Source organism: Rhincodon typus, chromosome 2 (assembly GCF_021869965.1).
Source record: "Rhincodon typus isolate 14 chromosome 2, sRhiTyp1.1, whole genome shotgun sequence".
Classification (NCBI taxonomy): domain Eukaryota; kingdom Metazoa; phylum Chordata; class Chondrichthyes; order Orectolobiformes; family Rhincodontidae; genus Rhincodon; species Rhincodon typus.
In genome coordinates, this window is record NC_063333.1 from 117,642,049 (window position 1) to 117,659,586 (window position 17,538).

Genomic DNA, 17,538 nt, shown 5'->3' on the forward strand with positions numbered 1-17,538 from the left:
TACACAGAATTGAACCCAGGCCACTGGCACTGTGAGGCAGCAGTGCTAACCACAGAGCCAATGTGTTGCACAGTGCATTCGTAACAGGCCTCATTGGAGTTATTTCAGTGGCGATGAAAGAAAAGCATGCTCCTGAAGAAATTCACTTGCAATGGTCTTTGAGTTGGGGTAAGCATTTCTGGCATCATTTGGGAAACTTGACTTGTTCAATCCTGCCATCAAAGACTAGGCCCAGTATGTGGAAAGAATGTGTTATTTTTTCTGGACAAATGACATTGAAAGCCAACATGTAATTCTCCTGACAGCTTGTGGGCCTGCAGCTTTAAGTTATTAGGAGCTTGACTTTCCCTGAGGGACCAGATACTAAAACCTTTCAAGGGTTGATGGATTTAGTCAAGGAATATTCTGGCTCCAAGCGTCTAATAATTCTGAGATGCTATTGGTTTTACACAGCAATTTGAGAACTGGGGAAACCGTTTCGGGAATTTTGACTAGGGTCTGAAGAATGGCAGAGGCATGTGATTTTGGTTTATTACTTAGTGAGATGCTGTTTGATATATGGGATTATTGATGTAACTATGCAAGAGTACTGACTAGATGAAGTCCAACTGGACTTCAAACAGGCACCGCAACTAGCTTTATCATTGGAAAATATGGCAAGTGGAGCATGTGTGTTGCAGGTCTTCCAATGGAAGTGAACACCCTTGTGAGTCCAACTGAGCTTGGGAAAACACCAATTGAGTGAAGGCAATTGCATATCCTGAACAGAGGGAGTCTATGTCAACCTACAACAAAACTTGGCCACAATGGTTAAAATTTTCTTCAGAAGCCAGGCTGGCAAGTTGCTGTAGTTGCTGCCAGTACGTGGACTCGAGACAGCAAACAAGTCTCACTAAACCTAAACTGAATAAGAGAACTCACAGGCTGGTATCCAGGAGTCCACACCCTGGAAAGTCCACCTGTTTGGAACAATTAAGTTGCTTAGCAACATCCAAATCAGAATCACTCAAAATAAACATCTGGTCAAACAGTGACCCAGTTCTTTTGAAGGTTGATAGCGATGTGCGACAGTGATCGCACAATCAATCAATCTTAGAAACTTCGCTCTGGACTCCAACCCTTAGGTTTGCACAAGCCCTGGGCTAGACCAAGAACCTGTACCAGGGACTGCCACAAAGCAATAAACAAACACATTCATGTTTATATTATGTGAATAATAGTGTACTAAGAAGAAAAGGAAGCACCAATGTTCCAAAATTAAAATTGAATTATTGTTTTAAAAAGGGTGTTATCAGTTCATATTCCTTGTACAGTTAAGGGATTACACCTGATTTAATATTGAATACTAAAATTGGAAGTGAACAATTTTTAAGCTGAGTAGGCTTTGATTTTTTGCAAATCTTTTATTTTGTGTTCTATCCCTCTGGAATTGCAACCTTTGGTTTCCACTGTGATTAAGTTTTATGCTGACATTTCATGTTTATCTGTTTAAAAAATCACTGCTTAACTTGGTAGACCACTGTTCCACTTAACCCAAATGCCTAAAAAGACATCATCTTGGCTCAGTTAATAACAAGCTGATTCAGAAGTTTGTACATTCCAGCCATACTCTGTGCTGCATTGGTATGTGCTGTTTTTTATACTGATATGTAAAAGTAAATTTATTTGTTCAAATGGATGCATTATTTGCAAAGGGACTGATGATGCCCTGGCAACATTCTTACCTCAACCAGCAACCGTAAAATACCAAATTATTTGGTCATTGTTTGTTGCTGATGGAGTCTGATCTGTAGCAACATAGAAAAGAGGAGCAGGAATAGACCCTCCCAAAAACTCAACTTTTTATATTTTTCATATAAATGCGAGCTGTTCAGATATATAATTCCTTGAAAGTGCGTAACTAGTACACAGGGTGAAGAAGGCGTTTGACACACTTACTTTCATGGGTCAGAGTATTGCGTATAGGTGTTGGGACATCATGTTACAGCTGTAGAAGACACTGTTAAGACCACATTTAGAGTACTGCGTACAATTCCGGTTACGCTGCAATTGGAAGTATGTTATTAAACCAAAAAGGGTGCAAAAAAAAATTTACAAGGATGTTACTGAGACTGGAAGGTTTGAGTTATAAGCACAGCCTACAAAAGCTGGGACTTTTTTCACCAGAACATAGGAGGGTGAGGGGTGACCTTTTAGAGATATATAAAATCATGAGGGATATAGATCAGGTCTTTTCCCCAGGGTAGAGGAGTCCAAAACTAGAGGGCATATGTTTAAGGTGAGAGGAAAGATTTAAAAGGCATCTGAGGACAACTTCTTCACACAGAGGGTGGAGCATGTAGAGTACAAGCTGCCAGAGGAAGTGGTAGAGACAGGTACAATTACAACATTTAAAAGATATTTGGACAGGTACATAGATAGGAAAAAGGTGTAGAGGGATATGGGCCAAATGCTGGCAAATAGGACCAGTTCGGTCAGCATGCACAAGTTGGGCCTAAGGGCCCGTTTCTGTGCTGTACAACTATGACTCTAATCAGCCTGTTCAAGTGTGTTATGGCACATCTTATGCAGGGGAGTATTAAGCTCAGTCCTTTCAGCTCAAAAGGTATGGACACTATCATTGCAGCACAAGAACTTTAAAACACAACCTTATTTACACACAACTTATTTACATACAGTGATGAGCTAAGAACATGGCCTTTTCTTCTAAAACCACTGCCTTATCACCTATTTAAATTAAAGAATTACATTAACAAAAGGGAAAGATACGAGAGTTTTTTTTTTTTAAAATCAGCCTGTTCATACATGTTATGACACATATCTGGGGCTTAGAAACATCAGAAATAGGAGGAGTAGGCTATTTGGCTGTTTAAGCCTGGTCCACCATTCAATATGATCATGACAGATCCTCCAACTCAGTACCTTGTTCCTACTTTCTCCCATACCTGTTGATTACTTTAGCCCAAAGAACATTCCTTTAGTCCGAAGAACTATATCTAATTCCTTCTTGAGAACATTCAATGTTGTGGCATCAACTGCTTTCTGTGGTAGAGAATTACACAGGCTCTCTGGGTGAAGAAGTATCTCATCTGTCGTAAATGGCCTACCTCACATGCTAGAACTGTAACCCCCAATTCTGGACTCCTCAATCGCTAGGAACATTCTTCCAGTGTTGACCCTGTTCAGCCCCCCTCATTCTTCCAAATTTCAGTGAATAATCAAGCAGATTCAGTTTCTCTCCATATATCCGTTCTGCCACCCTAGGAATCAGTCTGCACTCCCTCCATCGCTGGAACATCTTTCCTCAGTTAAGGTGACAAAAAAAACTGTACACAGTACTCCAGGTGTGAACTCACCAAGATCAAGACATCTCTGCTCCTGTGCTCGAATCCTTTTGCTATGAAAGCAAACATACCATTTGCCTTCTTCACTGCCTGCTTACTTTCACTGACTGGTGTAAAAGGACATCCAGGTCTCATTACACTTCCCCTTTTCCCAATCTATCATTCAGATAGATAATCTGCTTTCTTGTTTTTGCTACTGAAGTGGATAACCTTACATTCATCCACATTACACTTCATCTACCACGCATTTGCCCACTCACTCAATTTGTCCAAACCACACTGAAGCTTTTCTGCATGCTCCTCAAAGGCTACCACGCCACCCAGCTTTGAATTGTTTGCAAACTTGAAGATATTATGCTTAATTCCCTCATCTAAATCATTAATATATATTGAGTGCAGCTGGGGTCCAAACACTGATCTCTATAGTACTCCACTAGTCACACGGAAAAAGACCTGTTCTTCCTACTCTATTTCATGTCTGTCAACCAGCTCTCTATCCGTGTCAATACACTATCCCCAATCCATGCACTTCAATTTAACAAGCTAATCTCGAGTGGGACCTTACTGAAACACTTCTGGAAATCAAAGTGAACTACATGCACTGGCTCTCTCTAATGAACACTGGTGGTTGCATTCTTGAAAAATTCCAGTAGATTTGTCAAACACAATTTCCCTTTTGTAAATCCATGCTGACTGATCCTGTCACTGTTTTTCAAGTGCTCTGCTGTTAAATGTTTTATAGTGGACACTCGTATTTCCCCGTTACCAATGTCAGGCTAACCGGTCTGTATGTTTTCTGGTTACCTCCTTTACTAAATAGCGGGGTTATATTAGCTAGCCTCCAATCCACAGGAAACGTTCCAGAGTCTGTAAAATCTTGAAAGATGACCACCTTTGCATCCATTACTTCGAGGGCTACTTCTATTAGTACTCGATGTAGATTATACGTGTTTGAGAATTTATCAGCCTTTAATCCCATCAATTTGCCCAACACCATTTTCCTAATACCGATTTCCTTCCTCCCACTCACTCACTGAACTCTGATGCCTAACATCTTTTGAACGTCCTTCTGAAGGGGCGAGACCCAAAACGTCAGTTTTCCTACTCCTCTGATGCTGCTTGGCCTGCTGTGTTCATCCAGCTCTACACCTTGTTGTCTCAGATTCTCCAGCATCAGCAGTTCCTACTATCTGACATTTTCTAGTAATACCCCAGTCATTAGAAGTCACTTGGGATGGCCTTAGGATGTGGCAAGGTGATATATATGTGCATTTTCTTTTAATTTCCACAGTAATTATTTTATTGTCTCCAGTGATCTCCTTTGGCCCAGTAACTTAAAAATATCCCAGCACATCATCGTTAGCACGAAAAGTGCCTTGAAATGATAAATACAAACTTAAATTTGCACTTGCTGCTGTGCTACAATACAATACTTAAGGTATTGTAGTTACTATGATAATTGACTAGCTATGCATAAAGTTCTACTTTCACAGGAATCGTCAATCTGCTCAAGTTCTCCGAATTGATTTTATGGTTCAATTTCCAGGTCAAGGTCATTTTTGTAATCAAAAACATAAAATTTTAGATGAGTGCAATTGGACAGTGTTTCAGAACAGCCATAATTTTCTTTCATTAAGAATATTCTTTGATGTATTTAAGAATTATAATTTCTCAAATTTATAAAACCATATTTATTAATATACAAACACACAAGTTAGAAGTAGTAGGCCAATCAGCCTCTCATGCTTGCTCTGTCAATTAGATTATACTTAACCTAACAGTAACCTCAAATCCACATTCCCATCTACAGGAGATAACATCTCACCCTTTCTTAATGAGATTGTACCTACATCTACCTGGAAAAAGATTTTAGGACTCACGAGAGGTGCCGGGGAGTGGAGAACACCCATGTGGTGCAGTTATTCAAAACAGAGCAAAGAATAAACCAGAAAAGTATAGGCCAATCAGTACAAACTCAATGATGGGGAAACTATTGGAAGCAATTCTGAGGGACAGAAGAATTAATCTGCATTCGGAGAGGCAGGGATTAATCAAGAACAGTCAGCATGGTTTTGTTAAGGGGAGGTCCTATCTGACCAACTTGATATAAGTTTTCAAAGAAGTGACCAGGTGTACAGACAAGTGCAATAGATTTGGTGTAGTCTACTTTGGCTTCAGCCTGACTTTTGATAAGGTCCTACATGGGAGACCAACAAGGAAGATAAGAGCCAGTCGGAATGAAGGAAATATGGCTGATTGATCCAGAATTGGCTGAGTAGCAGCAAGCAGAGGGTGATGGGTGAGGGCTGTCATCATGACTGAAAACCCATGGCCAGTGGGATTCCACCGGGATCTGTGTTGGGTTGATATAGATGGGCAAGTCAGATAGCAAATGGAATTCAATGACGATAAGTGTGAGGTGATGCACTTGGGCAGGACAAACAAGGCAAGTGAATACATGATGAACAGTATGACCCTCAGAAGTACCAAGGATCATCCAGACCTCGATGTACATGTCCACTAGTCCCTAAAAATCACAGGTCAGGTTGATAAAGTGGCTAAGGTGTCATACGGGATACTTGGCTTTATTAGCTGAGGCATAGAGCGGTTACACGAACTATTCAAAAACGTTGCTTCTGCTACAGCAGTATGTGTGCGCAGTTCTGGAATCCACTGGACAGGATGCAGAGGAGATTGACGAGGATGTTGCATGGGCTCGAGAGTTTTATTTAAGAGAGATCGGATAAAGTGGGATTGTATTCTTGGAGCAGAGGGACGTGATTGAGATGTATAAAATTATGGAGGGACATAAACAGATTATACGAGAAGGAACATCTCTCCTTAGTGGAGGAATCAATAATCAAGGGTATAGTTAAAAGGTCAGGGTCAGGAGGTTTAGGAGGTTTAGAGCAGATGTGAAGGAAATATCGTGTTGGGAATCTGAAACTCACTGCCTGTAAGGGTGGTAGAGGCAGAAACCCTCAAAACATTTGATGTGCATGTGATGCCAAGGCATATAGTGCTGTTGGCCTAGTGCTGGAAAAAGGGATTAGAATAGTTTATTTTCTGAAGGGTCTAGGCCCGAAACATCAGCCTTCCTGCTCCTCTGATGCTGCTTGGCCTGCTGTGTTCATCCAGCTCTACACCTTGTTATTCTCAAGATTCTCCAGAATCTGCAGTTCCTACTATCCCAGAATAGTTATGTTGTTGCTTTTGACTGGAACAGACTTTATGGGCGTAAAGGCCTCTTTTGTCTACTGCAGACTTCTCTGACTCTACTTACACTACCTTCTTAGGGAGAGATTTTCAGGGACTCACGACTCAGAGTCTCAATGCTGTTTTGAAAGGGTGACCCCTGAGCTTCACACAGTCACTCCTAGTTATAAATTCTCTCGTAAGAGGAAACATTCTCCCTATATCCACCATGTCAACACCCCTCAGCATGTTATGCGTTTTAATCAAGTCCTTCATTTCTTCTAAACCTTAGTGCATGCAAGCCTAGCCTATAAACCTTTTCTCATAAGAGAAACCTTCCATTCCAGGTATTAACTTGGTAAATTGCCTCTGAACAGCCTCTAATTCATTTACATTCTTCTTTAAAAAAGATTCCCAATATTGGACCAGTACGCAAGATGTAGTCTAACCAGTGTACTGCAGAACTGAAGCACAACCTCCTGACTTTTGTATTCAATTTCCCTCACGATAAATTGTAACATGCAATTCTTAATGACTTGGTGTATCTTCACATTAACCTTTTGCTAATCATACATGGGGCCACCCAGATCACCTTGCATCATTTTGAGGTTTTATTCTTCTTGACCAAATCGACACTGTTGCATTTTACCACATTCTTGCCCACTCACCCAACCTACATACAGTTTCGTGTAGCCTCCTTAGGACATCTTCACAACTTATTCTCCTACCTATGATTGTGTCATCAGCAAATTTGGCAACCGTACCTTGGGTGCCTTAATGCAAGTCATTTATATAAATTGTAAACAGTTGAGGTCCCAGCATCAATTCCTAAGGTTTCATCATTCCTGTTTATACATACTGTCTGCCTCCTGTTAGCCAACCAGTCTTCTACCTATGCGAATAGGTTACCGTCTACAGTGAGCTTGTATTTTCTGCAATAACTGATCATGTGATACCTTATCAAATATCTTCTGGAAATCTTAAGTGCTGCACATCTGTTGGCTTCCCTTTATCCAATCATGCATTAACTGTTCAAAGAAATCCAAGAAGTTGGTCAAACATGATTTCCCTTTCACAAAATCATATTGCCTCTGCCTGATTATTCTTGAACTTATCCAAATACTCTGCTATAACGTTTTGTGATAGCTTCTATCATTTTCCCTATGACAGATGTTAATCTGATTGGTTTGTAATTTCCTGTTTTCCGTCTCACTTTGTCTGAAATAATTAATACAGCTGAAAATGAATTTGTCACCAAACTAAATATTTTTAAGTATCCATTCTACCATCCATGAATAGCCCAACTTTAAATAACAAAGTTACTTTTAAAAATTGTCATATAGCTTTTTTAAGTTTCATTGATGTTCCACATGTTGGTATATGGGATGGGCCTGCTTCCTGCTTCTATTCTTGCTGCTCCCTCTCCTTATGTACATACTGCCTTTTACTAACAACATCCGAAGGCATGGAACCAGCTTCCACGTGAATGATGGTACACAACTTTAAAACTCTATTACCCTCACTGCGTCTGCATTGTCAGACTGCCTATCCAACATCCAATCTTGGACCTTCACCAGTCAGAAATAAAGTGTGTGTCTTTACATTATTGCCGCTGCAACATTCGGACAACCCAAGTACTCTACAGACAATCAAGCTGTTTTTGAAGTGTGGTCACAATTGTAACATAGGAACCATGGCTACCAATGTGTGCAGAGCAAGAATCACAAACAAATGTGGTAAGAAGCAGTTAATTTAGTTTTCTACGTTGCTTCAGGGGTGAACATTAACTCTTCTTAGAAAAAATACCAAAGGATATTTAAACCCCCACCTGATACGGGGCCTTGATTTAACATGGCATCTCTGATAATGCAGCACTGCCCGAGTTCTATATTGGTGCAACAACCTACATTTTCTTGAGTGGGACCTGAACCCAGTATGTTCTGACTCAGAGGCGAGTGTGCTAATACTGAGCTATATCTGGGACATAAACATTAAGAAGATTAAACCCAGTTTCTTCAAACCCCAACATGAATTCTGTACCTTTGCTGCCATTTATGTTTCCAATGTAGCCACTGTCTCAATAACCTGGGTAGATGACCCAATAACCTGGGTAAAGCCATGGATTTCTTGAGGGGCTTAGGGACAGAATCAGGCTGCACTTTTTGAATTCCTAATCAGCCTCCATCTATTCTTGTGGGGGAACTTTATCTATGGTTTCAATCATCATTATAAATATGGCAGGGCAGTCATAACATAGGATCTTGATTCTTGAGATCCTCATTTCCCATTCAATCCTGTCCTGGCCATCCAGGGAGCATGTAAAAAGCTGTGTCTGGGGATTAATGTGCTAGTATGACAACATGCACCTCAAATACTATTAACAGATAATATCAATGCACTGTTATAAAATGATCTTTAGTTGGAACCTCCCACAAATCCTACCTCCTGTTCCTGTTGTGATACAGAATTTTCATATCAAATCCTTTGGCTCTTTGAGCAACTTTGTATCCAATCCGTCCCATTCCAATGATCCCAAGAGTAGCTCCAGTCACCTCGGCTCCGTACCAATTCAAAGGATAAATTTTAGTGTCTGGAGAAGTTGAAATCTGCTGACCTAAAATTTTAAAATCAAGGTAGACAGGAGCAATTGGTGTGTTGAATAGCTAACAAATAAATATTTTTCATAAATGAAAACAGAAACTGAGAAATATTCAGCAGGTCACACACCTGTGGAGAGAGGAACAGAGTTAGCATTTCAGAGTTAACGTTCCAACAGAATGCTTTTCAGAAGCTGGAAGAAGGTGAATATTGAAGGCCAATATTGTACAAACATCCCTCCTAGTCTGGCAACAAATTGGCCAACAGTCTGTTGCAATGCCACCACAGTGCTCTTTGGACTTAATTAACTTTTATACCTGTAGCAACTAAATTAAGAAGGCAAATGCAAATCTTCAGCACTGTAGCATCAACAAACTGCATCCTCCAAACATAAGCTGGCATTAGATGAACACCAAGGAAGACATGTGTACAATAATCTGATATTACTAATCTATAACCTGCAGGTAGTCATGCTAACTAAACATCAATTTTCAGTAACTCTTAGGGGCTTATGTAAAGGCTTTCCCTTTATAATCTATGCATTATAAATGCCTACTGCATGGGTAAAGTACCACATCCAGAAGAGAAACAATTGGATTTGTCAAATATAGTGACCCCATATGCTAAGATGTCCAGTCTGAGTGAACTGCCTCTTTAAATTCAAGTCAATTCTATTGAATTCAGTTTTGAGATATTATCTTTATGAAAACAGGAACTTTAAGAAGTGAATAATTTTAATCAGATAAGCGACCCAATGTTTTCATGTTTACATATTTTTACATGGTACATTTCTTCTCCTGTCATGAAGGCTTTGTAACTTACTGTAATTCTACAATATCATTTTAAAAAGCATTTACCTATAAAAAAAATTTATGCCACGTAGGAATTCACAATTTATCAACAAAGCCTGTAAGAAATACTGAAAGCAGATGATAAATTATAGCAATGAATGCAGATTTAAGATTTTTTTTAACAATAAATGGGCTGGATTATTCAGAGGGCAAGCTCTTTGCAATGTAAATGCTGACAGTGAGATTGGACATGGCTAAATTGCCCTGCTTTTACAGCCTGTAGATCTTTGATTATTACACCCGATACACTGCCTCTTTCCAAGAAGATGTCTCAGAGTGGTCAACCAGTGAAGGCCAGGAGCTCAACAGTGCTGTGGGTGTCGTCCATTGTGGTGGGCATTGCCAGTACTGCAGCCAGGCAAGGAGAAAATGTTCAGTGACGGATACTGACTTCCAGGCATTTCAGGCAGGCCCTGGTGTGTGTGTACAGAGGTGGGGTCTTGACTAATAAGGTCCAGGGGAAAGGTGGATGTGAGGAGGGAAAACTGTCTTAGGTGGAAGGGCCTCCAATTGGCACCAGGGACCAGTAAAAGAAGCATCTTTCCTTTCACCTCCAGCAACCTGCAGGGTCAAAGCTGCCAGGCTGCAGTTTGGGCCACAGGTCTTTTCCTGCAATTGGAGCAGTGGCTGGATGAGACCCTTTTATGCGGCATAAGCTGCTCACTTAACTGGGCTCTAAGCAGGACAGCTGCTCTCAAACCTTGCAGTGCAGACTTCAGTGGGGTTATGAGGAAATGGAGATTGCTGCATTCCCACCCTGCACCCTCCCAACCAGTCAAACAACAGTTTGCTTCAGATGTTGCAACCTGGAAGGACATTAAATTCGGCCTTTTGCATGAATTAGAGAATCAGAATTGTTACGCAGCCAGGAGGCAGCTTTTTGGCTGATTGGATCTGGACCAGCTCACTGATCGAGTATTAGGACTTACTGCCATTCTCTTTGCCTTTTCCCGTAACCTCATTTATTGTTTTTATGTAAATAATCATCTAAACCTTGCTTCAATTGAAACTGACCACACTACCAGGCAGTGCACTCCTGACCCTCAATTTACTGTATGAAAAAGCTTTTACCTCACAGCACATTTGGTTCTTTTGTAAATTATATTATATCTGTGACATCTCATTTTGATCCTTTTAGGAGAATGAAATTTTTCACAATTGACATTTGTAACTTTTGAAAACTTATCAAATCTTGTTTAAGTCTTCTCTTTTCCAAGGACAACAGTTCCAACTTCACCAGTCTGTCTTCATAACTGAAGTTTCCTGTCCCTGCAAACATCCTTGTAAAACTCTTCTGCACACTTTCCAATGTATTTAACATCCTTCTTGAAGTGAGATGCTGGGAACTGTAGACAGTTCTCCATCCGAAGTCGGACTCCTCATCTTATAGAACTTAAGCATTATTTGCTATAAACTGGAGACTAGGAGGTGTAAGGATGAGTAATCCTACTTCCAACAAATCAGTTCTTTCTCATTTAACTATAAATTGGATATATAAGGGATGAGTAAAAATGAGGAATTTCTACAGGGTGAAAATGCGAAAAAAGCTAAAGGAGCACCTCCTTCCACTAACTCCATCAATTCAGCATTCCGTTCAAATTGCACTGAGATGTAGTGTGTAATAGTTCTGAAACCAAACAGATAGCTGAGCCCCAGTTACCAAAAAAGATTCAAACCAGCTTCCTTAATTTACTAACCTAGCAGTCCTACAGTGGATAATTTGCATACCTCTGCCTAACTCCAGTCCCTGAAATTTACACAGTAACTTTCAGTTAAATGTTAGATTTCAGCAAGTTTAGATTTTCAAAAACAGACTAAAAAATTTCCTCAACTCACCAACTCTAGCACTGACCAGTCGTGCTCAAAAACAGATGAGGAAAAAAACTTTTGAACAGCCATTAAGTGCAGTTAGTCTACATGACAGTGTGTTTCTGTGGTGCACAATTTAATAATTTCAACCTGTATTTTCTGATTAATATATATGTTAATTTTAATGTTTATTAAAATATGCTCTACTCCTTCCTTGGTTTTGAAGCTCTAAGTTATAGATTCCATATCATCTGATGTCCGTTTTGCCAAAATAGTTGGCATTTTCAGCCCTTATCTTACCTTCCAATATATTCCTGGCAGATGCCAACATTAGGGTCATGCCCATTTCAGCAGTAGCATTGTCCACCACATGAGGAGTGTTGGCCACCTTCACACCGAAACTGTGGATCAGGGATAAGTCAAGATGGTCCACACCAACTCCATGATTTACAATGGCCTTCAAACATGGTAGAGATTTCAGAAGCTTTTCATTTATTGTGGGACAATATTCCCATTCAAAAATAACTTGGATTTTATCAGCAAGTTCTTTTTCATTTTTCAGGAATTCTTCACAGCAGATGATTTTGAAATGTTTCTTGATGAGTTCTGCAAACCTTGCTGGGATACCATGTGTATCACTTACTGTAGAAATTAAAGCATGAGCCTGATCATTCATTGTCTGTGGGGGAGCAGAAATAAAAGATGTTATTCTGTAAATTAGTTGGTTATATTGCTAGATTTTCTTCTCAATTCTTCACTTCTATTGCATCATGCAGGCAGAGCACTAAACTGAATTGACCCACCAACATGTTGAAACCTCCTGGACATACAGAAACAGGTTTAGAGTCAAGTCAAGGACAAAATGGAAATCTGCATTTCTGGATGGAACAATCCCACACAAGCTCTCTTGCAAGAGGTGGCATCATTGTCACAGAGGCCATACTCTTGGTAGGTCAATGCAAGGACCAGTTGCAGTAATGTTCTTGAAAACTCTGGGATCTAACCACTAACAAGCACCCCTGCACCTCACCCTGTTGTGTAGGAAGGCCAAATGCAGCTTAAAGGCAGCCTTCTGGCAACAAGCTGGATCATTGTAAAGACTTCCCATCAATTACTGAGAAGATGCCACCAAACTTCAAAAGACAGAACCTCGAGCTGCAGGACTTGCATTTTTAAAAATATTAGACAGGCTCCGAGTGCCTCCATCTTGAGACACCCTCACTTCCCTAACTACTTCAACAACTCCACCTCTGCCAATGGAATTTCCATTTCCCAGTGCTGCAAATCTAATTCTTAAAGTGTCTCCTGCCTTGGGGGCCCGCCCATCTTCTTTCACTGAATAGTGAATTTGGAGGCAGCCTATTTATTTTCCACCTCCTCGAAGATTCCAACTGTCAGATATCCCTGACCTGGACAGGGATGGGGCTCAGAAATGGATTTGATTTATGAAACTTTACAATAGGCAGGAGATTCCACCCAACATGTGTCATTTGGTGACCAATTTGCTGAATTCATGACACATGGAATGAGTTAGCTAAGTCAGCTTCTTGATAATGAAAAAGAAAATTTCCCATGAATATACTGCTCAGCAGGCATCTGGATTTAGCTAACTCATCCGAAGCTAACTTTGGAAAATAAGGATTGTGCTTAAACTTGTGGTTTCAAAAAAAAAAAAAAAATAAAGCTGAACATAGAACATAACAGCGCAGTACAGGCCCTTCGGCCCTCGATGTTGCGCCGACCTGTGAAACCAATCTGAAGCCCATCTAACCTAAACTATTCCATTATCATCCATATGTTTATCCAATGACCATTTAAATGCCCTTAAAGTGGACGAGTCTACTATTTTTGCAGGCAGGGCATTCCACGCCCTTACTACTCTGAGTAAAGAACCTACCTCTGACATCTGTCCTATATCTATCACCCCTCAACTTAAAGCTATGTCCCCTCGTGCTAGCCATCACCATCCGAGGAAAAAGGCTCCCACTGTGCACCCTATCTAATCCTCTGATCATCTTGTATGTCTCTATCAAGTCACCTCTTAACCTTCTTCTCTCTAACAAAAACAGCCTCAAGACCCTCAGCCTTTCCTCACAAGACCTTCCCTCCATACCAGGCAACATCCTGGTAAATCTCCTCTGCACCCTTTCCAATGCTTCCACATCCTTCCTATAATGCGGTGACCAGAACTGTACGCAATACTTCAAGTGCGGCCGCACCAGAGTTTTGTACAGCTGCAACATGACCTCATGGCTCTGAAACTCAATCCCTCTACCAATAAAACCTAACATACTGTATGCCTTCTTAACAACGCTATCAACCTGGGTGGCAACTTTCAGTGATCTATGCACATGGAAAACGGGATCTCTATGAATGGTTCATCTCTCTGGTATACTATTCATCCTTAAGTGTGACTGTTTCTGAAATTGGGACCGTTCTCATTGGAGAGAAGAATGTTGACAGGAGATTTGATCCATATTTTAAAATTAATGAGTGCATTGGACAGAGTATATAGGGAGAAGTTGCCATTTCTAATATAGAAAAGAATAAGGCAGCATAAAATGAAAGTGAAATTCAAATGAAAGCATGCATGAGAAAAATCTTTCATGCAATAAGTAGTTATACAGTCATACAGCATGCAAACACACCCTTCGGTCCAACTTGTCATCACCAGCATAGTGCCATTTGCCAGCATTTGGGCCATATCCGTTTAAACCCTTTCTATTCATATACCAATCCAGATGCCTTTTAAGTGTTGCTTTTGTACCTGCCTCTACCACTTCCTCCGGAATGCACCATCTGAAATTGTGGTGCAGACAGGTTCAACGGAGGCATTCAAGAGAGCACTGAATGATTATTTGGATAGATATGATGTGCAGCGATATAGGGAAGTGACAGGAGATTGGCACCAGGTAATAGAACTAATGCAGGCACAATGGGCTGAGTGGCCACCTTCTATGCTATGAGAATTCTGTGCTTTTTCTTAAAAATGAGTGCAAAAACTTTGCAGTTCACAACATACACTTTGTCCAATATACATATTTGATGATGAGGACCAGTTCATGACAAATGAAGGGCTGACTGAATATGGACAAAGTGATAAAGATACAGGACAAGGTTCCTTGCTTTGTCAGACAACAACAAGTTTGCACCAAATGTCAGAATGAGTCAGGGATAGCGACAGCGGGCTTTGACTAAATGCATAAGATGAGGGATGGGAAACAAGGCGTATGGTTTTCTGTTAACGTCACTATCAAATGAGTAAATTGGGGATTTTTACATATCTTGATTAAGAACATTAAGCTTTTTTGACAACGTCAAGGTAACAACTGAGGTTTTGTGCTTAAACTCCTACTCAATAAATCTGTTCCAGATGGGCTTAATGACTATTCAATCCACACCTCATTATACCATCAAATGAGAATTATACTCTGTTTATAAAGCCAGGGCTTCCTCATGTCATTTTCCAGGCCTATCATCTGCCCTTCAAAAATTTCTGAGACACTCTCAGGGCTTTTTAATAAAGGTTGCTTCAGATCATGCAGACTTTTGATAACAGGACTAAAGAGAAACTGTTTTTGCTGGCTAAAGGAAAGGTAACCAGAGCACACGGAGTAAGGATATTGGCAAAAGATAGCACAAGAACCCTATTTTTATGCAGCAATTTACAAACTAAGCATCATGGTGCTTCAGCATTGTGGTGGGTCTAGCCCAGGATTTCAATGCGGGGTTGGGTCCTCATTCCCAGAGCCATGAAATGGACTTTGGTCTTAAGTTCTCTTTTTATAAATTTAATTATTATGTGGAAGGACTGTTATTCAGAACTTATTTATTTTCCTACTTGATTACTATGATTTTGTACTTTAAGGTCTGGAACGCTGGACTCCTCATTTTTCTAAGTTTTTTTCTTAAGAATTTGTTCTCAAGAGTCTGTACCTTGGTACCTGAGGTGGCGCCGTATGTGGCGACTTGTAAACTTTCATTCCACTCATGTCAGTACATGTGACAATAAATCTAATTCAATTACCATTCCATTCCCATTCCACATTTCATTGCTCTCCACATCAACTCATGACAAGATTAAGTAATACTAATAATCCCATGGTCCCTTACACCAGCCATTTTGCAGTGAACAGTAAGCAAGATTATTGCTAGTGAAGAAAATCACAAAAGAAAGTAGACATTTGTTTTGTCTCCAGAAATGGCAAAGTTGATGAAGACAAATTGACAAAAATGCCAATGTTTCAATATGATAAAGGACATTATTGGTGCTGAATTAGGGCTAAAATGCAGGGCAAGTTTTTTTCTTTCCATTAGAGTAAGGCAAGACCTGTTGGTTGAGAAGAAAGCTCAAACAATTATCAACTGACACCATTAATCATTTAAAAACAGTCCTTGATCCAACTGTCTTCAGCTGTTTCACCAATGACTTTCCCTTCATAAGGGTATCGTCAGCAGAAAATGTTCAGCACCATTCATGAGTCTGCAGATACTGAAGCAACCCAAACCATATGCAACAAAGACAACTGGCAGGCTTGAGCTGCTAAGTAGCAAGTACTTGCTACGTACAAATGACAATGACCATCTACAAGAATGAGCATTACACTAATGAGAATTTTAACTGGATCAGCCATAAATACAGTAAGAATCCTCGAGTGAGTGACTCCCCAAAGCTTATTCACCATCTATGAAGCACAAATCAGAAGGGTGATGGAATACTCTCCACTTGTCTGATAGGTGTAGCTCCAACAATGATCTCAAGAAGCTTAAAATGTCTAAGGTTGTAAAGATCTGAAAGGATAAATGCGGAGGAATGCACTAAACATTGTCCAATATGCTGTCTCATTAACTTGGGCAGTGAACAGCTTCAGATCTCCAGCGAGTAAGACCCAGCATTGAAGTCTCCCCCATTGTGACTTAGACTGTCTATTATCCCAATGTAACTTGTATCTATTGTAACAATGTAATAAGCTTCTTCTTTCTGACAGCCTTTTGTCAGAGAACACATGGTCTTCCTCTCTCGCTAGATCAACTCGACCTTCAATCTCGCTACCACGAAAGAGGGATGGTGGTAGCAAATTCACCTGATGGATCTTATAACATGACTTGTGGTGAGGACTCACCACATGGTAGCAAGTGGCACATTCAAAACATTGGCATCCATGGAGATTCTTCAGAAGGCTACTTGTATAGACAGTCTGGAGTTGAACATTTTGTGCAATGAGAACCTCTCAGCAGGATTCTGCCTTGCCAAGTAACTTCAGGCGTCGTAAGAGATTGCTCTGCAACAGCAGAGTGTTCAGAACTCCCGAGAGCGAGTTACTCCGGGGGCAGTTATGGATTGCATCAGTGCTGGATAGTGATCACACATCAGATCCTCAGAACTTTTTTTTATATATTCATGGCGGCAAAAGGAAGCTTGAAACAAAACAGCACAACTTACAGGCTGGGAAAGTACTTGCAGCTCAGATTGAATGCGGGGATCATTGGACATGGCTACAGTCAGGAAAATAATTGGTCATAAAAACTATTTTAAAAAGAAGCTGAGAAAGTCTAAGTCAGAAACAAAGCAATCTAGAGGCAAATTAGAAACCTAAGCAGACAAAACCAGACTTTTTTAAAAAAGGACACTATTGAGGCCACAGAGGCAGCAGATCTACTATTTAATGTGTTATAAAGGTGGGAAGCATTGATCAACCACACAACAGACCTCTTCTGGGAGGAGGGGTGGAACTTGAAGC

The 17,538-nt window shown here is 40.3% G+C and overlaps 1 protein-coding gene across 2 annotated transcripts in view; it reads right to left on the minus strand.

The window, feature by feature from the left end:
* Positions 1 to 17,538, minus strand: part of LOC109925977 (probable 2-ketogluconate reductase) — a 40,525-nt gene that overhangs the window by 8,928 nt on the left and 14,059 nt on the right. For both annotated transcript variants that reach the window (XM_048606017.1, XM_048606021.1), the window contains exons 2-3: positions 12,098 to 12,476; positions 8,982 to 9,153 (exon numbers count right to left, since the gene is read on the minus strand). In XM_048606017.1, the coding sequence (XP_048461974.1) occupies positions 8,982 to 9,153; positions 12,098 to 12,473 (548 nt within the window). In that variant the 5' untranslated portion in view covers positions 12,474 to 12,476. The remainder of the gene's footprint in view (positions 1 to 8,981; positions 9,154 to 12,097; positions 12,477 to 17,538) is intronic.